At 44.0% G+C, this 23213-nt stretch overlaps 1 protein-coding gene and 1 long non-coding RNA gene across 2 annotated transcripts in view; one reads left to right on the top strand and one right to left on the bottom strand.

Moving 5' to 3' along the window:
- Nucleotides 1-7801, top strand: part of LOC140386887 (uncharacterized) — a 51839-nt gene extending 44038 nt beyond the window's left edge. Inside the window, exon 3 of the long non-coding RNA XR_011933703.1 lies at nt 6375-7801. This is a non-coding gene — a long non-coding RNA (uncharacterized lncRNA). The remainder of the gene's footprint in view (nt 1-6374) is intronic.
- The window catches only part of vps53 (VPS53 subunit of GARP complex), a 355834-nt gene that overhangs the window by 330840 nt on the left and 1781 nt on the right, over nt 1-23213 (bottom strand). Inside the window, exons 2-3 of the mRNA XM_072469721.1 lie at nt 19089-19169; nt 13946-13995 (exon numbers count right to left, since the gene is read on the bottom strand). Coding sequence (XP_072325822.1) covers nt 13946-13995; nt 19089-19169 — 131 coding nt within the window. The remainder of the gene's footprint in view (nt 1-13945; nt 13996-19088; nt 19170-23213) is intronic.

Raw genomic sequence — 23213 nt, 5'->3', positions numbered from 1 at the left:
CTCTCTCCTTATTGTTTAGTCATTCTTCGATGTTCTTTACATTCCGTTCAATCATCTGACCTGCCTCTCAACTCTGCGGAATATTCAACCTGATACAATCTTTAACTCCTTTAGTTAGCCACAGATGGTGTGCCATCCTTATAGTCTTTCTTTCAAAATGGAATGCATCTTTTGTGTAATCGGAAATATCTTAAATGTCCACCACAGCATGGCTACTGGCCTATCCCTCAACCTCATTTCCCAGTTCACTTTAGCCAACTCTGTCTTCATGACTTCATAATTGCCCTTATTTAAGTTTGAAACACTAATCTTAAATCATCTCCTCTCTCCTTCAAACTTAATGGAAATTCAGTCATATTATGATCACTGCTACCTCGAGGCACCTTCACTACGAGGTTGTTAATTAATCCTGTCTCATTGCACATTGCCAGATCTAGTATAGCCTGCTCCCTGCACAAACCCACTATCAAAAATATTCCACGGAAGTTGTCAGAGAACAGGAACGCTTATTTTATATAGAATATATAAAATAATGTATAATATATAAAATAAATATTGATTCAGCAAAATATGCCCATCAAATTTTGGGTCATGCTGTTTTGAGGATTTCACTCTAAATATTCCCCAAAGACCATTATCTCAGCGAATTTAGTGAGACGGAGGGATTGATGAGCCAACCTTGGACAGAATTCGGTTCAATGGCAGGTGGGAATTCAGTAGGAGGTCCAAAGAAAAATCGGTTTTATGCCAGTGGCAACTTCCCGTGGGATCTCCTTCCTTGGCAGATCAGGAAAGCCACTGGAGGCTGTTGTGGACCCTATTTGCATCCCGTCAACGGCAAAGCACATTAAGAACAAATTGGCATGCAGTTGTCGGGTCTCACATGAACAATGCCTGGGGCTGCCTCCAGAGTTCAGGATGGGGGTTACCAGCAACTCTGGACCGCAGAACACCACAGCAGAGTGTTGGGGGGGAAGTGGGGGGCATCTGCAGGTCTTTCCAGATTCGGTGTCCTGGAGGAGGTCCATCTTCCAGCCTCAATGTTCCTTGGATGGCACGGTGGTGCAGTGGTCAGCACTGCTGCCTCACGGCAACAAGGACCCGGGTTCGATCCTGGCCCCGGTCACTGTCCGTGTGGAGTTTGAACATTCCTCACCCCCTCAACCCAAAGATGTGCAGGATAGATGAATTGGTCACGCTAAATTGCCCCTTAATTGGAAAAATGTTAAAAAGTACTCAAAAGAAAAGAAAGTCCATCTTCTGGCCTCAGGATGCTCCTGGAGATATATTTTAATTTTCAGGGGATCCACCTTCTTTCTTCAGTTGTGGGTCAGTGATGTTGGACATGTTTTCAACATGGCGCACAGACAGGATGGCGGACTATGCACCATCAGGCCTGCCCCACCACGCTATAGAACATGGCACAAAGCATCCAATTCCATAATTAATGAGGTCAGGCCGGAAAATTTGGCATGTTTTCCCTCCGGCCTCAACAAGGGGAAGCACTCCACCTTCCCGCCCCGCATCTTAATCCCAGAATAGGGGAACTCCGTCCCTTGTCACTGTAATCTGGATTTACGAGATATAGCACATGCTGCCAAAAGATCTCAACTTCTTGTGCCAGAATAAACACAATCACTCCATGACCTAGAATTTAAACTACTCTGAAACCCTGTTCCTTACTCCTTACGTATTTATATTCTAAAACAAAGCTTGGATTTTTAAAACGCGATAAAGGGATATGGGGAACAAGTAGGGAAGGAGGTGGATTTGAGACCAGGAAGAGATCAGCCATGATCTGATTGAATGGCGGAGCAGTCTCGAAGGGCTGAATTGCCTACTTCTGCTCCTAATTCCTCGGTTCCTGGATAGCCTTGTATCAAAGACAGCTCCAGACAGTCTTGCTGCCTTGCAACTCAAGTACAGCTGCAAATTCATTTGAAAATATCTTGGAACAAAAATTGTATTTCGTGTAACTACATTTAGGCAATCAGCCATTCATGAGCTTCCAAGTTTATCTCTTGTGCACATGGTAATCACTAGCACACTCTGACCCTCAAATTGTAGAATTTTGGGACATCCATATTTATCCAGCTATCAGGGATGCTGCAGGACATGATGGCACTAATAAATCAGCATTCAACAGACATATTAAATCACCTTTCTATTCCAAGGGAAGAATCTAATTTCACATTAACCAAAGCCTATAATTTATCAGACTATTATGTGCATTGATGAATTACTAGTATTGTTTAATTTCAACCCTATGCACTGTGACCAGAACAATAAACAATCCTCTATGAGCAAAAACGCTTCAATTTCTTCACAAGGATAACCACTTCCTCAAATACAACATAACAAAACAGGCTGTGTAGACTGAAGTGACAGAATGTCATGCCTTTAAGATTCAAAAGTTGGTAATCCCATCTGAAAATGTTTCAAGCTCGGGTCAGGTGGAACATGTTTATTTTGGGGTGCAGAGATGGCATGGGTTGGTGGGCAGAAATCGTGGACAGTAGACTTGGCAATCTATTTTGTTCAAATTTAGGCAGAATGTCATCTTTATCACTTAGAAGGTGGAGGAAGTGATTCATCCGATTTTATTTTCCCCCAGAGAGAGCGGCAGGACAAGAGACTGCAAGACCACAGTGGAGGGGGATTTAAGTTAAACAGGAAAACCTTTCTGTAGATTAGAATAGAAGTTGCCTACTGAACCAGAGTTTAGGCAATGTTGCTTTTCACATTTTGCAGGAACGTTTCCCTCTGGGATACCCTTCTTCACTCCTCCATCACCCCCAACACCTCACCCTCTTCCCATGCAATCGCAGACGGTGTGACACCTGCCCCTTTACCTCCTACCTGCTCACCATCCCAGGGCCTAAGCACTCTTTTCAAGTGAGGCAGTGCCTCTGGTCCGTCCGCAAGCAGGACCCAGACCTTGCTGTCGCTGCAATTTCAACCTACCGTCCTGCTCTCACATCCACATGTCCGTCCTTGGCCTGCTACGATGTTCCAGTGAAGCTCAGCGCAAACTGGAGGAACGGCACCTCATCTTCCGATTAGGCACGTTACAGCCTTCCGGACTTCAACGTCAGACTGTGATCTCTCTCCTCCACCTTCACCCCATCTTTATTTCCAACCATTTATTTTCATTTCTTCCATTGATCTGTTTTTCCCTCACCATTGCTGCCCCTTCCCCCCCCACTCCACTTGGGTCATCTGTTCCAAGCTGCCCTTTGACACACTACTCACCATCCTAATCTCTTTTTCTGCCACTATTAGCACCCTTCTTAGCCTTAATCACCTCCAATTACATTCCTTTCGTCTTTCTGTCCACAACAGATCTCCACCTATCGCTGGTCCTCCAATCCAGCCCCAGCACTCCACGCCTCCCAACAATATAAATCTGACCCCATTTCCAGTTCTCTCCAGCTTCGACAAAGAATCATCCAGACTCGAAACATTAGATCCCTTCTCTCTCCACAGATGCTGTCAGACCTGCTGTGATTGGCCAGTATTTACGTTTTTTGTTTCAAATTCCAGCATCTGCAGTCATTTGCTTTCAATTTAGTTTATTACAATAAAAGACTTAAAGCTTGAAATCTTGTTGTGTGATCCTTCCAGTCAGTCTCTGAAAATTCAAATATCTTTCTAACAGTTGATTTAGATTTGTCACGTGTACTGAGTTACAGTGAAAAGTATCGTGCTGCATAGTCCAGGCAGATTAGGCAGTTGTCGGTCTATGTGGGACCATAACAACAGAGAGGGCTGATGTGTGTATGGACTTCCAAAATGCGTTTGATAAAGTGCCACATAATAGACTTGTCAGCAAAGTTGAAGCCCATGAAATAAATGGGACAGTGGCAGAATGGATTTGATGCTTACCGAGTGAAAAGATGCAGGGAGCAGTGGTGAACGGTCGTCTTTTGGGCTGGAGCAAGGTTCACAGTTCAGTTCCCCAAGGATCATCTTAGGACCACTGCTTTTCTTGATTTTTATTAACGACGTAGACTTGTGTGTATAGGGACTTTACAGGAGAATTATAAATCAGGATATGACAACAAGCCATATAAAGAGATATTAGGTCAGAAAACAAAAGAGGTAGGTTTAAAGGAATGCCTTACAAGAGGAATGTGAGGAAGAGAGGTGGATTGGACTGGATTTGTTTATTATCACGTGTGCAGAGGTACAGTGAAAAGTATTTTTCTGCAAGCAGTTCAACAGATCATTAAGTACATGAAAAGAAAAGGAAATAAAAGAAAATACATAATAGGGCAACACAAGGGACACAATGTAACTACATAAACACCGGCATCGGGTGAAGCATACAGGGGTGTAGTGCTAATGAGGTCAGTCCATAAGAGGGTCGTTTAGGAGTCTGGTAACAGCGCGGAAGAAGCTGTTTTTGAGTCTGTTCGTGCGTGTTCTCAGACCGTATCCCCTGCCCGATGGAAGAAGTTGGAAGAGTGAGTAAGCCGGGTGGCAGGGGTCTTTGATTATGCTGCCCGCTTTCCCCTGGCAGCAGGAGGTGTAGATGGAGTCAATGGATGGGAGGCAGGTTCGTGTGATGAACTGGGCTGTGTTCACGACTCTCTGAAGTTTCTTGCGGTCTTGGGTCAAGGGTATTCCACAGTTTTATGCCCATGCAGTTGAAGGTGCAGCCAATAATGGTGGAGCAAATAAAAGTGGGGATACTCGAGAGGTCAGAATTAGAGGAGCACAGTTATCTTGGGAGGGTTGTGAGGCTGGAGAAGATTCCAGAGATATGGAGGAGCGAGACCATGGAAGGTCCTGAAAATAAGGATGAGAATTTTAAAATCAAGATGCTGCTTGACGGGTGCCTCGGGGTGATAGGAGAACTGAACCTTGTGCGAGTGGAGACATAGGCAGCAGAAATTTGGATGATCTCTCCTAGTTTACAAAGAGTAGAATGTGGGAGGGCAGCCAACAGCGCTTTGGAATGGTCATGTCCAGAGGTAACAAAATATGTTTCAGCAGCAGGTGAGCTGAGGCAGGGGCCAGGTAATGGATGTGGAAATTGGCAGTCTTAATAAAAGGTGCAACTGTGAGGTTAGAAGCTCATTTCAGGGTCAAATGTGACATCAAACTAGATTAACCTCAGACTGTTGCCAGGGAAGAGGATTGCAGACAGTAACTAGGCAACATAATTTTAGATTTTGGAAAAGTACAAGCAGGAAGGCGCTCTTCAGATAAGTGATCAACAATTGCGAGGAGAGTTGCATTTTGCCTAAGACTTTTTTTTAATTAAGTTGCAGGAGATTGTAACTGAGTCTCTATGATCAGGTGAATTGAAAGGGATAGGAAGTACCCTGATCCAAATGATTCATTCGCAGCCAGGCATTTATTTTTCAATGCAATTTGTGTATTTTGGCTGCTTTAGACACCCACATTGCAAATACCAGAGACGCTGCATCTCTCTTACACAAAAAAATGATTGTTTAGCTGTGGTTACTCTTTCGTCCTTATGCCTTTTGTTAAAAAGTCTTCTGATGGAAAGTTGTCAAATTACTTCCCTGCATTAGAAACTTAAAAGAATAGGAAAGTGCCTCCGTTTAGAGCTTTCATACACAAGAAATTATCTAGCTACTGCTTTCAAAAGGCAGGCGCAGATCCTTTGTAAAATGGAAAGTAAATCTGTCAGCACCTCTTGAGCACTGAGGCAATGCCAACACAAGCAATGCTGACTGATAAATGTCTGCAAGACCCGAGCACAAACAGAATTCCAATCTGCACTAATTCACTTTCTGAAGCCTACGCCTTGCAAATCTTCTTTGGCAAACCAAAGTAACCAAGACATTATATGCTCCACAAACGGATTTGTTATTCTTGAGTCGCTTTGATCTGTTTGCAGTGCCTAATTAAGGAGACACAAACACGTCCACCATTTCTCCACCAAGTTAATATTCTTGTGATGGCTTCAAGTTGTGGCTGAATCAGATTTTTCTTCAGCTGTTTGTTGGACTGCCAGAATTTCCACACGCAACACAGACTAAATGGGCTAGAAACAGCAGTTGTGATTTTTACAAAAAACAAATCTTGAGTTGATTTTCAAAATATAACAGACACCAGGTGTTCACACTGAAAAAGCTCACTTTTAAAAAGAGGGTGTTAAATGCAAGTCACCTTTATACAGAAAATGCTTCAACTGGTAGGGTTAAATCCACATTACATGCAATTCAAGTGAAAAATTACAATCATAATTCCACAAAATCCTTGTTGAATTCCTTAATGATTTTCAAGCGATAGAATTAAGATTTTTCTTTTTTCAACAGGAATTACAGTAAAGCTCAAATTTTGAATATCATTTCTTTATTACTGAAATTAAAATACTTTTTTTTGCCTTAATCTGGCAGCATCATACAACTAACAAAGAACAAAGAACAAAGAAATGTACAGCACAGGAACAGGCCCTTCGGCCCTCCAAGCCCGTGCCGACCATGCTGCCCGACAACTGTTCGCAGTTCTAGAAAAGACCACTAAACAAACATAAAGAGACTACCATACTACTGAATGATCGTGGAAAATGATGCAAATTCATATAAAAAGTAGAACCTTGGAATGTAAACTGTCAAAAATGTATTATATATCCTGAAATTTGTCTTTAGAAGGGTCATATCAATTGTAATTTAATAACTAGGTTTGGCTTTGAATGCGTAAATTAACAGTAAAGAAGACAATAATGGTACAAAGGAGTGGTAACCTCCCAGGATCAGATGGCTTCCATTCCAGAGTATTAAAGGAGGTAGGTGAAAACATTGGCAATGCCCTGTCCGTAATCTTCCAAAGCTCCTTCAATTCAGGAATTGTTCCTTTCGACTGGAGAATCACATATGTCACTCCACTATTTATGAAAGGTGGGGGGGGTGGGGGTGTAGCTACCTGAGTTGGCCACTTCCAGACTTAAAATGGAGAACCGCAAAGGCTGAAGGGAAATTCAGCCAACACAGGCAAAGACTAGCAAATACAGAAATCATGTGTATTGAAACCTGTAAGGAACCAGACAGCACTGAAACCAGCAGCCATCTGCACAGTAATGCAGCAGTCATCTACATAGTAATGTGCGATTCCCAGGCACAATGGCAACAGTTAAGGTAAATAAAGCCAAGCCAGACTCCTCGGCGCCAGCAGGAGCCAAGACAAAGGAAGACCAATGAACATTTAGGGACCGCCTAGCGATCAGGGAACCACTCCAGCATTGGAGAAATCGATCCAAGTGATCGGAAAGTAGTCCAATCACTTGGAACCAGGTACGGGGTCCGCCCCGAAGGGCGGGAAGCCCCTGGGGACTATAAAGTAAAGCCCCCAAGTTCAAATTGTCCTTCTTTGGCAGGGTCACTCAGCAACTTGAACCAACCCTTGACAGTGACCTGTCTTGTTGCCTCCAAGCAAGTAAGTCTCAAGTCAACGCTCGCTACGAGATAGACGCTGCTAGCTACCAGTCCAAACCAGCTTTTGAATCCCGCAGACTCAGAACCCGAACGAAAGGCCATTTGTTCCCCTGACTTGGTGGGCCAGTCCGAAGCTAAGTATAGGCCTGTTAGTGATAGAAATAGCCTAGAAAGTAGAGTTTATGCATGAGTAGTGATTTACTGTGTATAATAAATGTGTTTTGATTTGAATCTTACTAATTGGTGTGTTGAGTTATTGATCATTACTTGAACTTGAACCTCGTGGCGGTATCATAAAGATACCTGGCGACTCTAGAGCAAAGGTTATAAAACAGAGCCAATTGAACCAACCAAAAGTTAGCAACAGGGGGTGACTAAAGTATTGGACAGGAGAATATCTATGGATGTTATTCATATGAATTTCAGGAAAGCATTTGATAAAAGTTCCTCATGAGAGACTAAAATTGAAGTTCATGGAATTGACAGCAAATTATTGACCTGGCTGGGACATTTGCTGAGGAACAGGAGACAGAAAGTAGAGATAATAATAATAATAATCTTTATTGTCCCAAGTAGGCTTACATTTACACTGCAATGAAGTTACTGTGAAAAGTCCCTAATGTCCAAATCACCTAACAGCGCGTCTTTCGGGACCCGTGGGAGGAAACCGGAGCACCCGGAGGAAATCCACGCAGACACAGAGAACATGCAGACTCCACACAATGAACCAAGCCGGGAATCGAACCTGGGACCCTGGAGCTGGAAGCAACAGTGCTATCCACTGTGCTACCATGTTGCCCACAATAGGCAGATACTCTAATTGGTAGGGTGAGTGGTATATCACAAGGATCTGTGTTGCAATAGAAAGCCACAAATTAAAGTTTGATGATATCATGAAAAGAGGTGGCATCATAAGCAGTGTGGACACCTGCATAAAATTACCAATAAACATTGATAGATTAAATGAAAGCTCAAAACAGTGACAAATATATGTTAATGTAGCCAAATATGAGGTCATCCACTTTGTGCCTAATGGGATAGAACAGAGTTCTTTCTAATTGGTGAAAAGTTGAAACCACTGGAGATCCAGATAAATAGATCAGAAAAATGGACAGGTACAGGAAATAATCAGAAAGGCAATTAGAATGCTGGTCTTGTAGCTAGAGGACTAGAATACAAGTGGTTGGAAGTTATGCTACAACCATGCAAAGCTCTGGTTAGATCAACCCTGGAGGATTATGAGTAGTTCTGGGCACAAAATCGCAGGAAGAATATATTGGCCTTGGAAGAAATGCAGCGTAGATTCACCAGAAAAACACCAGGGGCGCAATTCTCCCATCGGGAGACTACGTCCCTACGCCGGAGTGAAAACCGGAGTGTTTCAGCCCCCTATTCTCCCACCCCCGGGGGTCTAGGAGCAGCTGGGCCTTGGCGCCGCATAAAAGCGGCGCCGCGTAAATGACGTCACCCGCACATGCACGGTTGCCGTCCTCCCCGTGGCTGCCCTGCAAGATGATGTCGGACGGATCTTGCAGGGCGGCGTAGGACAGGAGGTCCTCCTTCAGAGAGGCCGGCCCGCTGATCGGTGGGCGCGATTGCGGGCCAGACCCTTTTTGAGGCCCCTAAACCCCCGCCCCCATCCCCCACCGGTGCAGGAATCCCCACCCCCGCCAGCGTTCCCGCGCTGTTTCCGCCGGCAGCGACAAGGTGTGGACGGTGACGGTGGGAACCTGTCGTGTTGGGCAGGCCGCTCGGCCCATCCGGGCCGGAGAATCACCACTCACCCGTTACAAACGGCGAGTGGCGATTCTCCCAGTGGCCAGCCGTGATTCTCACCACGCCGGTTTGGGGGGGGGGGGGGGAGAATCGTGTGCGGGTGCCGGGGCGGCGTGGCGGGAGTCGCGCGGTGCCCCGGCGAGTCTGTGAGGAGGCATAGCATAAAAACTAAAGTCAAGCCTTACAAGAGTTGAGGTTAGATTATCATAGCGCGGGGTTGTCTTTCCCACGCGCGGGAAGGGGAACAAAGGAATGTACATTGATTGGGAGATTCCCACACGGGGGGGGGGTCAAAGGGATGGCGGAGGAAGCCGGGGTCAGCAGGTGTCAGCTGACTTACGGGAGGGATATGGGGGGAGCAAAAAAGCTAGATGGGGATTAAAGAAAAAGATTAAAAAAGACAACAACAAAAAAAATCATAGATTATCATAGAATTTACAGTGCAGAAGGAGGCCATTCGGCCCATCAAGTCTGCACCGGCTCTTGGAAAGACCACCTTACCCAAGGTCAACACCTCCACCCTATCCCCATAACCCAGTAACCCCACCCAACACAAAGGACAATTTTGGACACAAAGGGCAATTTTGGACACGAAGGGCAATTTATCATGGCCAATCCACCTAACCCGCACATCTTTGGACTGTGGGAGGAAACCGGAGCACCCGCAGGAAATCCACGCACACACAGGAAAAACGTGCAATTGTTCTATTCACAATGCTACCGTGCTGCCCGCAGAAACACGTCCACGCGTATAGGGTGGTAAGAGTTCAGAGCTTCCCTTCCGTAAATGTCAACCAATGCGAGATTAATTTTAAATCCAAGGCTGATAAGGTTTTTGTTAACAAAAGGTTTAGGGATATGGGCAAAGGCCATCGAGTTAGTTCACAGACCAGCCATTAAATAGTGGAACAGGCTCATGGGGTTAAATTGCCTCCCCTGTTCCTATATTCCCAGGTGATAATATTGAAATGGGATACTTTGTCTGTAGATATTGCACCTTTTGTATGACGCCCAGGGCTTTTTGTAAAATAAATTGCTGTATTAACATAGTGCCTTACGAAGACTCTCAAACACCTTGAACAGTTCAGCACACAAAGTATTTCAAAGTAAACCTCATGTGGGGACATGGTGGTGTGGCGGCAATGTCACTGGACAAGTAATCCAGAGGCCCAGGTTATATGTTTTGGAGAATTGGGTTCAAACCCCACCACAGCAGCTGGTGGAATTGAAAGCCACCCTCAGTGCTCGCCTACAAAATATCACTGATTTGTCATAAAAATCCATCTGAATCGCCACGGTCCTTTCGGGAAGGAAATCTGCCATCACTGGCCTGCATGTGACTCCGCTCGGAAATGGCCAAGCAAGCCACTCAGTTCAAGGACAGTCAGGGATGAGAAACAAATACTGGCTTTGCCAATGGTGCCCACATCCCATAGAATAATAAAAGCATGCTGCAGCCTGCCTTAAACACAGCAAAGTCCTCCAAACAACTATTTGTACACTTGCAAATTGTTGCAAGGTAATCGCAAGAACGGCAAGATTAATGTTTGACACACCCACATTTCATTAGCTGTTTGAGCACATTTATAATTCCCTGCACAATACACACTGTAAACAGCTACGGTCCATGAATTATTCTGCAGCCATCTGTGCTAACAAAAGCATTCTTTAAGTGTGTAAGCGATGCACCCTACTGGGCTGCTCCTGCAACACTTCATTCAAGCACTTATCTGCCATTCAAATTTCAATTTACTCATGTAATTAACGGAATTCAATTAACAGAAAAAAACGCAGAAAGGTTAGCTGGACTCGAAAACAATAACCAGAAGAGTTTTGGTAGCACTGCAGTTTGTGGTGACCGGCCTTCAGCTAAGACAGTGTTGAAGGTGATAAAGGAATTATTAAGGTTTAGTTGATGGCCTGGAATAGGGTGAGGCATACAATGTTATAGAGGTGGAAGGAGTTGGTCTTTAGGGTGGAGAGGATACGAGATTGGAAACTCTGCACGGTATCAAATAAGATGCTGTTGCCAACAATTTGGTTCAGTCTGAGACAGCTGCCAGGGATGGGCATGAAATCGGTAGCAAGAATATGGAGCTTTTGGCGGGGTTCAACAATGGGGACTTCAGTGCTCCCAGCGTGTAACTAAGAAATAATAATATGTAGGCTTACATTAACACTGTAATGAAGTTACTGTGAAAATCCCCTAGTCGCCACACTCCGGCACCTGTTCAGGTACACAGAGGGAGAATTCAGAAACTCCAATTCACCTCTCAAACACGTCTTTTTGGACTTGTGGGAGGAAACCCGCGCAGACACAGGGAGAACGTGCAGACTCCACACAGACAATGACCCAAGCCGGGAATAGAACCTGGGACCCTGGAGCTGTGAAGCAACAGTGCTACCCACTGTGCTACCGGGGGCTACAGTCATCAAGTGGTGAATTTTCCAACAAACTTCATTTAACTCTGGAAATGGTGGAATGGTTTTAAGAGGTCAGAAAGTGAACTACTTAACACAGAACTCAACCTTTACCATTTTATTTTAGTCATGGTATCGCCCTAGCTGGCCCAGGTTTATTTCTGGTCAACAATAATCTCCAAGGCGTTGAAGTTAAGGAACTCAGAAACGGTTGTGCAAAAAGATGGCAGGGATTTCTCCTTTTGATATTTAATGCTATAATCATTTCCTGTCCTTATTCCCAATACTAGATGTTTTCCTGGTTCGGCTGTAAAATGACATGGGCTTTTTTAATCTACCCCACACCAAGCCTCCTGTTCATCCGCCTGCTCTGCATTGGGCCCTAGTGCCCCAGGACTGAACATTCTTGCATGGCCTCAAATCAACAGACTCCCAACCCAAAATCTCCATTATGAGCCCCAAAGGTTTTTGTGTTTTCCTCCCTCCCTTCATCTCATCATTGGCCACAGCTTTAGCTGCTCAAATACCACCAGCAGGAATTTTCTTCCCAAATTTCCCTGTCTCACTACCTCCTCTCCTTTGATGCCTTCTTTAAAACACAGTTCTTCAGCCAGTCATCCCTCCTAAAGTCCCCCTTTTTAGCTCTGTGACCATTTTTTAAAGCCCTGGTTATTTTACTACGATATTAGTGCTAATGTTGAAAAGCCGATAAGGGCAAACTAAGTAGAGGTTGGTAGAGATGATAACAACAGTGGAAATGTTGCTGAAATATGTTATCACTCACTGAAAGTATGTGAGCACTGGTACAAGTACAGATTGATAAAAGCCAGCATAGTTCTGGTAACTCATGACTAACAAGCCTAATAAAAGCTCCTTCAGAGAATTGCAGAGTTCCTCAACAAAGGAAAACAACTCAACAAAGGAAAACAAACCAATGTCGCATTCACAGATTTTCATGAGCCATGAGCAAAATAAATTGTTAATTAAAATTATGATGCAGAATTAGAAGCAACCTATTCACCTGGATAGGAAGTTGATAGTGAAGCAAGGGCAAAGAATCAGGATAAATGGGAATTTTTTAGGGCAGTACTTTGCATTGGTGGGAAGCTACAAATGGTGACCCCAAGAATCAGTGCTGGGGCTCCAACCTTCCACCTCATCGATAAATAACCAGGAATTGGGAAGAGAGAGAAATATATTCAAGATATCAAATGACAGCACGGAACTGGAGTGCTGCTGAAAAAGAGACATGCCTTCACAAGTCTTTTGTTTTGCATTCATCAGGTCTGATTCACAAGAATACCAACTATAAAGCGAACAACACTTCAAACTGCATGACAAGAGAGTGCTGATTGGTTGGCAAGTGGACTCTGAATTATAAAGGTGTTGTCATGGAGGCTGCACCAGGGAAGAGTTAACTGCCAGGCTTTTGTTTAAATTCAAACCAGGCAGGCCAACTGATTGCTCAAAGCATTGCTATGGGGAATGAATGGCCCTCAAGCTTTCGTTTAGTTGCAAAAAGACACACTGCATGGATATGTTTCTTCTATATATAGATGAAAATCTTCAACAATATGTCTCTTTATTTCCAGCAATGTCAAACAATATTAAGTTGGACGGTTTGGCTTCATATAACACAGGAGACTATTCAGCCAACTATCCCTGTGTCAGCTCTTTCAAAGAACTACCTAATTAGTCCCACTTCCTGTATTCTTTCATGGGATTTAAGAGGGCACTTACAAGCCAATCACATTGCTGTGGGTTAGAAGTCAAATGTAGTCCAGACTGGGTAAGGCTGGCAGATTTCCTTCCCTAAAAAGGAATCCTTGAATCAATGGGTTTTTACGTCATAATGGTCATCGTAGTTGCAAAGCACCATCATTAGGTCTAGCTTCATAACTTCAGACTTATTAACTCAATTCAAATTTCACCAGCTGCTGTGGTGGGATTGGACCCCAATAGCAATAGCCTGGGCCTCTGGATTTTTTAATCCAGTGATATTACCACTGTCTATCCTCCCCACCCCCTTCCATATTGCTGCCGAGGATGTCAAAGGGGTGGGTTTTAAGGAAGAGGCAGGAGTTGGCGTAGAACTTCAGCATGTGAGAGTAAGACACAGCCAGCAATGGTAGGGTGATGATGAGGGGTTGGTGGTGCGGTGAGGAGCCGGGGCCATGGTGCACAAGGGCATCAGGTAATGTAAATCAAAATCTACTCTTGTCAAATACCTCACAAAGACACAGGTGATAGAAAGGACAATCTTCGCTTGTATGTACATTTAAATGAGACATTGTGGAATCCTTACTAACAATAAAGAGTTAATAATTTATTTCACTCACCTGATCTTTAGTCTAATCTTGTTTACAACTTCATCAATGTTGGCTAAAGACTTTGGAGAGAAAGAAAAGCAAGAGTAAGAACATTCAGTTTGTTAAAAGCTAAACCGAGTAAAGAGCAGCTTTAAGTTCAGTAAAGCAGTGACTCCTAGTGGAGCACAAAAAAGGGATAGTTAATCCTTCAAGCAAATATCAATTCTTTAATTTACAGTTCTATTATCCATAAACATCCAGATTACTCCATCTAACAGTTAATATATGTTGAGCCATTTTCTTAGAATGACCAACTTTTTATGCAATTAAATTAGTAACTTAACAGTCACACGACTGGCATTGTAACACAGACAAGGTCAATAAGCACCTTTCACATCATAAAATGATCCAAAGTGCTTCACATAAGCATTACAAACAAATATTGACACAGGTGATATTAGAGCAGAAGGCCAAAAGCTTGGTCAAAGAGGTAGGTTTTAAGGAGGGTCTTAAAGAAGGAAAGAGAGGTAGCGGGTCGGAGACGGTGTAGGGAGGAAATGCCAGAACTTAAGGTCGAGGCAACTGAAGGCACGGCCATCAATTGTGGAGTGATTAAAATCAGGGATGCACAAAAGCCAGAATTAGATGAGTGCTGACAGCTCAGAGGGTTATGGGGCTGCAGACATTTACAGAGATAGGGAGAGGAGAGACTATGCAGGGATGAAAACAAGGATGGGAATGTTAAAAATAGAAGCAGTCACACAGTTGTACAGGCATCAGTACAAAGTTGTCTCACAGCAGCACTGCAGTTATCCGGCAAACGGAGGATACATCTGAAGTCAATCTGACAAGCTAAAATGAAAATGAGTGAGACTCCCTTCACTTCAGTGTTAGACCAGGAGCCAATGTCAGTGAGCACAGAGGCAACAGATAAATAAAAGGACATAGGCAGAGTTTTGGATGACCTCACGTTTATGGAGGGTAGAATGTGGTGGGCCTGCCAGGAATGCATTAGGGTAGTAAAGTCTGGAGGTGACAACGTCATGAATGAGGGTTTTAACAGCAGATGAGTTGAGACAGGGACAAAGTCAGATGTTAAGAAGGTGGAAATAGGTGGTCTTAGTGATGACACTAATAGGTGGTCAGAAGCTCATCTCAGAGTCAAGTAAATATTTATTCAATCACTCCGGGATAAGCAAAATTTGAAAATCCAGCAACAGTGAAGGAATCGAGGGAAGTGATGAGGTAGAGCTGGGTGCTGTCAACGTACATGCGAAAAGTAATGCTGTGCTTTCAGATGATGTCATCAAGGTGCAGCATGTAGATGGGAAATAGGAGGGAGCCAGGGATAGAATCCCTAGTGCAGAAAGAGGCCATTCAACCCATCAAATCTGCACCAACCCTCTGGAAGAGCACCCCACTCAGACCCTCACGCCCGCCCGTTCCCCGCAGCCCCACCCACCCACACGTCTTTGGACACTAAGGATCAATTTTAGCATGGCCAATCCACCTAATCTGCACATTTTTGGACTGGTAGATCCTAGGGGGACACCAAAGATAACTGTACAAGAACAGGAAGCAAAGCCATTACAAGCGATACAATGGCTACAATTGATAAAGAAGAATGGAATAAGCCGAGTGCAGACCACTCCACTGGATGACAATGGAGAGGCATCGGTGAAGAATGTGTGATCTACCTGTCAAAAGTCGGAAAAGATAACTACTTCTCCTAGAACAAAAACCTGCACAATGAACAATCTCTTCTATACTGTATAGCCCTTGCACCAAGCAGGTACAATAGTGAGGCAAGAGAGTGGATCACATTGTATGCCTGTAGAGCTCTCTACTCTCCACACAAGGAGGCATTCACACTATAGCATCAGTACAAAGTTATTCTGTCTCACAACAACGCTGCGGTTATACTGCAAACGCAGCATAAATACAAAGTCATTGTCCAACCTGAAAACCTGAAGTGAAAATGAGTGAGACTACTTTCACCTCAGTGTTAGATTAGGCACTGACACCTGCTTTATCCTGCACTAGATTTTTTAATTCATTCGCAGGACCTGGGCATCGATGGCAAGGCCAGAATGTATTTGTCCATCACTAATCGACCTTGAGAAAGTATCTTGAATCACTTCAGTCCATCATGGTGGTTTTGATACAACTGCATGGCTCGCTAGGCCATTTCGGAGAACTACAAGTCAACCACATTGCCATGGGTATGGGGCCACAGACCAAGTAAGACCAGCAGACTTTCTTCCCCAAAAGGACACTAGTGAACCAGTTGAGTAATCTAGCAGCTTCATAGTTACTGTTATAGAATCATAAAATTTACAGTGCAGAAGGAGGCCATTCGGCCCATCGAGTCTGCAACGGCCCTTGGATAGAGCACCCTACTTAAGCCCACACCTCCACCCTAACCCATAACTCCACCTAACATTTTTGGACACTAAGGGCAATTTAGCATGGCCAATCCACCTAACCTGCATATCTTTAGACTATGGGAGGAAACCGGAGCACCCGGAGAAAACCCATGCAGACACAGGGAGAACATGCAGACTCTGCACAGACAGTGGCCCAAGCCAGGAATCGAACCTGGGACCCTGGAGCTGTGAAGCAACAGTGCTAACCACTGTGTTATCGTGCCGCCCTGTTAGGGATACCAGCTTTTTATTCCAGACTTACCGAATTTCACTTAACTGAAGCTAAATCTCCCCAGTCACAGCGGGATTTAAACATAACCACTATGTTACTGTATCCAGTTGGATCAGCTACAAAACACAGCTTCAATCAGAACAGCCAGTGTATCAGAGATATTTGAATGATTTCCCTCAGAAGGAGTATTTGTGTACATGCCAGCAACATATTTAACAAATGAACCAATGCGCTGGGAAATTATTACAAGAAGCTGGCACATTTTCCAGCTGTCAGTTTGAGGATGATTAATTTGTACGAGGCTGAACTGATGGCAGCAGTCGCCAAAGACTCGGAAAACCCGCTAAAGACTCTTTTTGAAGTATTTGGTTGACTCCTTTCATCCTATTTATTTATTTATTTTTTTTAAAATATATTTTATTGAAGATTTTTGATCAAAAAGAATTTTCCATTTTTACAATTTTGTAACAAAATGTACATTGACTGTTATTTAAACAATATATTAAACTAACAACAAGTGCAGAAAAAGAACAAGAAAAAAGAAATAATAATGCTGAAAAATTAAATATAAACAACAAACATGGAGAGAAAGAAAACCCCCAAACACCGAATACACCCCCCCCCCCCCCCCCCCCCCCCCCCCGCCCCCCGCCCCGGTTGCTGCTGCTGTCTTTCCTGTTTTCCCTTATCACTCTGCGAGATAGTCGAGGAACGGTTGCCACCGCCTGGTGAACCCTTGAGCGTATTTTATTCGCTCCAATTTTATAAACCCTGCCATGTCGTTTATCCAGGCCTCCACGCCCGGGGGTTTGGCTTCTTTCCATCCTATTTATTTTAAAGCACAGTCTGAAATAATCCAATAATGGGATTTTTTTTTTTGGTGAGATTTATTTCCTTTACTTCTCTTTCCACATAGTTTTCCCACACTCTTTGCATATTCCCTAGCTAATGGGAGGGTTGAAGAGCTGCTATCAAGTTCACCTCCACAACAGTGCTACTCTGTACACTGTCATGCAACAGGGATCAAGGGGTAGCACGGTGGCACAGTGGTTAGCAATGCTGTCTCACGGTGCCGAGGTCCCAGGTTTGATCACTGTCCGTGTGGAGTTTGCACATTCTCCCCGTGTTTGTATGGGTTTCGCCCCCACAACCCAAAGATGTGCAGGTTGGTGGATTGGCCACGCTAAATTGCCCCTTAATTGGATAAAATGAATTGGGCAGTCTAAATTATTTTTATTTAAAAATTTAAATAAATTGTCTCCGATTAATGTAGGAAACGCTTTAAATGGTCTTTGTTGAATGTACATTAGAATATAAGTGCTAGGCGCTGGAGTCGGCCATCTGGCCCCTCGAACCTGCTCCACTATTCAAGAAGATCGTGGCTGATCTGAACAAAAAACAAATGCGACAGGGATCAATAATCTTCTATTTAGTACAGGCAAAAAGACTCTTCTTGGCGCTTCACTTCCAGCCGAAATCTCTTGGATTGGGCTGCCTTGCTATATGTCTCCTCCAGGCATAACTAATAGGGGAGATTGCAAAGAGGTTCGACTGAATCCGCTGAGGTCCCTGATCACACAGGCCCAAATGTCAATCAGAGACACTCAATTACAGGAACGTATCCTGCTAGCTGAATATAACCTCAAGCCGTGGTGCCCATGGCTTTAAATGCGGCTGCTCCACGACACCTGCCTTTATAGTGGGCATTACTGAAGCAACCCAAGAGGTAAGGATCAAGCAAACACTGGTAATGATTTGCCAGAGGATCATGGGTTAACTTCCGGAATATATTTTTTTAACATATACATGAAACAGAGGAGTGTTCTGAGAAAGAAAGACTCGCTCTTCTCTTTAAATCAACTCACCTACCTGTGTGAGAAAGCTTGGCATTCATCCTTTTATTTGCAGCTTTCTGGTGACATCTTGTCTCAACTTGACTATAAGCCAATATAAAGTGGCAGAAAGCTTTATGACAGCATCTTTCCTCATCAGCTACAATTAACCCTGTCCGTCGTTCAAAGCTCACCACAAATAAATGGCACTTTAGCACTTACAGCCCACTAGCCTGTTTCTGGGTGCACACTTGCTTAGCTCATTATATCTTTTCTCTCAGGAATGTTCAGGAACGCTCATGTAAAATGAATTACTTTGAGTGCAGCCACTGTTATACAAATTCAATGGCAATTTGCAGACAGCAATGCCCTATAGCCAGACATGAATGATTGATCAATTACATTTTTTTGCACTCCCCAGGAGTCTCACTAAGGGACTCTCAAAACCGATGAAATGCCTCCACCAGACACAAAGAATGAACGTTTTCTTAAGAATAGTGTAAAAGAGAGACGCCATGCAAAGGAATACACTGAGCTTTGCTGCCCAATTCCAGACAACTGTCTACTCATCAAGTACCTTCTGATGGTTGGAACAGAGTCTTCAGCTGACCTGAACAACAGATCATATGGAGAAACCACACATCAGAGAAAAATGAATCCAGTTATCGCTTTAGCTCTCCTACCTGTTCTGTTGGGAACAGCGTGTTGATGTATTCCACCGCGTTGAAATCAGCTCTGTCCAAGGGGTCCTGGCTGGGGAACACCTGTGTGATTAAGTGAATATGATTTGTCACGGTCTTCGTTCAATATTTATCATTCAGCAATCTGATTCTGAATCTCCATGAGGGAAGAATTTACTTCGAGCAACTTTTCATAGAATTTACAGTACAGAAGGAGGCCATTCGGCCTATTGAGTCTGCACCGGTCCTTGGAAAGACCACCCTACTTAATCCCACGCCACCACCCTATCCTCGTAACCCCAACTAACCCTTTGTTAAGCTGGAGGAAAATCATTTAAATCTCAGTTCACATGCAAGTTCTTGTTTGTATTTTGTCACTTCTCGCTTCCTCTCCTGAAGATTTCAACTCCTGCTTTTGGAGGGGGGGGGCGAAAGAGAGAGAGAGAGAGAGAGAGAGAGAGAGAGAGAGAGAGAGAGAGAGAGGAGATGTAGTATCCTTCACGATGTTGGTTAATCCCAATTTGAGAAGAGTAGCTCTGACTCCATTAACTGAGGGCCGCCCATTCCCACACCAATTATCTATAGCTTCTTTCTAAATAAATCATGGACAGGTTTGAGCTACTGCTCATGGATTGCAGGGTTAGGATGGCTGTTGGCCAAATCCTTCATTTATAAAAAAGAAAAAGCCTTCAAGCCGTATTGGGTATGATCCCAGATCTCCAAAGATTCAAAGTTACGCTGTCCAATCCCACAATCATTCTTTACATTGTTACTGACAAGCAGATTCTCCAGATTTCACTTATAGACTTCTTTGATTTTAAAAAACTCATTCTGCTCATCAGCCCTTGTAAGTGAGTTTCTCTGGAAAGACAATGGCTTCTGTGACAAAGTCCTTTGCTATTTAGGGGCTGGTTTAGCACAGTGGGCTAAATAGCTGGCTTGTAATGCAGAACAAGGCCAGCATCGTGGATTCAATTCCCGTACCAGCCTCCCCGAACAGGTGCCGGAATGTGGCGACTAGGGGCCTTTCACAGTAACTTCATTGAAGCTTACTTGTGACAATAGCTATCATTATCTCAATAGAGTTCTGTAATTCAAGATTCAGAAACCCACCTCCCCTCACATATCTTATTTGGAATATTTTCCAATAAATTGGGAACAATGATCCCAATGTGGTCTCAATCGAGCGCTGGGGCTGTCACCTTTCATGCTGGATCCACATACCCATCCCAAAACCTTATTTGACTGGAGTCATTTTCTAATGCAAGGGCACTGCCAAACAGTACAGCTGAATAGGAGCACAGAGAACATAGGAACAGGGGTTGGTCATTCAGCCTGTTGTACTGCTCTGCCATTCAATATGATCATGCCTGATCAGACACGTCAATGTCTTTTACTCCCACTACCCCCTAACCTCTTGGGTTACTGTTAATCAGAAATCTATCAATCACTGCTTTAAACTTACACAATGACTGAGCTTCCACAGCCCTCTGGGGTAGAGAATTCCAAAGATTCACAACTTTGTGTAAATACATTTCTTCTCATCTCAGTCCTAAGTGGCATTATCCCTTATTATGACTCCCCAACCAAGGGAAGCACCTTATCTGTATCTACCCTGTCTATCCCTTTCAGTATTTTGTAGGTTTCAATAAGATCACATCTCATTCTTCCAAACTCTGGAGAATCCAGGCCCAGTTTGTCCCAAACTCTATTCATAAGATAGTCCCACCACCTCTGGAACAGGTCTGGGGAGCCTTTGTTGCACTCCCTTTATGGCAATAATATTCTTTCTGATGGAAGAGGACCAATCTTCCTCTTGTCTGTTTTATTAAACCAATGAAAGCTAAAATACTTTAGTCACCATTTTTAGTGCTTTTCCCACCAACACCCAATAATAATCTTTTTATTGTCACAAGTAGACTTACATTAACACTGCAATGAAGTTACTGTGAAAATCCCCTAGTCGCCACATTCCGACGCCTGCTCGGGTACACTGAAGGAGAATTCAGAATGTCCAATTCACCTAACAAGAACGTCTTTCGGTACTTGTGGGAGGAAACCGGAGCACCCGGAGGAAACCCACGCAGGCACGGGGAGAACATGTAGACGCCGCACAGAAAGTGACCCAAGCCGGGAATCGAACCCAGGTCCTTGGCGATATGAAGCAACAGTGCTAACCACTGTGCTAACGTGCTGCCCACACATCAATATTAAACACCATCCTATTCATCAGGCTTTCCTTTGTTAGTTGTATCCAGCTCCTCAGTATCCAACATTCACACAAACGTACCATTATCCACATGCAATTTACTAAACCAGTCTGTAATTGGGAGAATGCTGAAAACATTTACAATGAAGAAATTCTCCTTTTGAACAATTTTGACTGCAGTGAAGGCAGTCAGCAATGGCAACCTTTTACACAAACGTTAGATTTTATTTCTGAGCGATATTGTCCAACGAACTCATTCTTATAGTTTTCATGTTTGGAAGAATAATATTCTGCTTTTAATGTGTTCGTATCGCTCCAAGTGTGGAATTGCTTTAGGTAGATATTTGGCAGGAACAGGAAGTAAAATCAATCTGCACACAAGTACAGTAAATGTCAGAATCAAATTAATTATAATAGTTTTCTAGCATATTGGAAAATAGCTGCATGCAAAATATCCAATCAAAAAGTGCCACTTTGGATTCTGGCAAGGATTTGCCGATATCATGTCCACGGTATTAAAGATAAGGGTGGTTCCGAGTCCAGAGGTGGTGATTTTTTGTGTGTCGGAAGACCCAGGAGTCCAGGGGACAAGGGAGGCTGACGTTTTGGCCTTTGCCTCCTGGTAGCCCGGAGACGGATCTTATACTGACGTGGAGGGACTCGGCGCACCCAAAATCGGGGGTATGGGTTAGTGACATGGCCGGGTTCCTCAGGCTTGAGAAAATCAAGTTCACCCTGAGAGGATCGCCGTTCGGTTTCGCCCAGAGGTGGCAGCCGTTTACGAACTTCTTTGGGGAAAATTAAGCTGTCAGCAGATCCAAAAGTGGGGGTGGTTAGGGAGGGAGGGAGGAAAGGGGGGATGGTGGAGGTGGGATTAGTAAGTGGAGTAAGGGGACTGGGGAACTGTGTATGTAAGCAATATTGTCTGGTGAGGTTGTTGGCGGGGGGGGGGGGGGGGGGGGGGCTACTTACTTTGTTTAGTTTTCTCTTGAAATTGATGTTAAAAATTTATAAATGCCTTTATAAAATGTTTTTTTATTAAAAAGTGCCACTTTGTTCCTTTTATTTATTTATTCATGGTTTGTGGGCATCACTGGCAAGGCCAGCATTTATTGCCCACCTAAATTGGTCAAAGAAGATGGTGGTGAGCACCTGTAACAGCCTCCCCGAACAGGCGCTGGAATGTGGCGACTAGGGGCTTTTCACAGTCACTTCATTGAAGCCTACTTGTGACAATAAGCGATTTTCATTTTCACTGCAGTCCTTCTGGCGCAAGTACATCAACAGTGCTATTAGGTAGAAAAGTTCAGAGTTTTGACTCAAAAACAGTGATAAATTTCCAAGTCAGGATGGCGTGACTTGGGGGACAAGATTGCAAGTGCTGATGTTTCTGTATGCCTGCTGCCCTTGTCCACCTAGGCAGTAAACGTTGTAGGTTTGAACAGTACTGTCAAAGAAGCCTTGGTGACATGCTGCAAGGCACCTTACGGAAGGTGTACATTGCAGCTACAGTACACTGGTCATGAAAGGAGTTCATGGGGGCAGCACGGTGGCACAGTGGTTAGCATTGCTGCCTCACGGCACTGAGATCTCAGGTTCGATCCCGGCTCTGGGTCACTGTCCTTGTGGAGTTTGCACATTCTCCCAGTGTTTGCGTGGGTTTCGCCCCCACAACCCAAAGATGTGCAGGGTAGGTGGAATGGCCACGCTAAATTGCCCCTTAATTGGAAAAAACGAGTTGGATACTCAAAACTTTTTTTTTTAAATGAAAGGAGTTAATGTTAAAGTAGCTATTGCCAAACAGGTGGGCTGCTTTGTCTTTGATGGTATCGAGTTTCTTGAGCATTGGTGAAGCTGCACTCATCCAGGCAAGTGAAGAGTGAGTCATCAAACTCCTGACTTGTGACTTGTCGAAGGTG

The sequence above is a fragment of the Scyliorhinus torazame genome, chromosome 12 (assembly GCF_047496885.1).
Source record: "Scyliorhinus torazame isolate Kashiwa2021f chromosome 12, sScyTor2.1, whole genome shotgun sequence".
NCBI lineage: Eukaryota > Metazoa > Chordata > Chondrichthyes > Carcharhiniformes > Scyliorhinidae > Scyliorhinus > Scyliorhinus torazame.
This window is presented reverse-complemented; position numbering and strand designations above follow the sequence as displayed.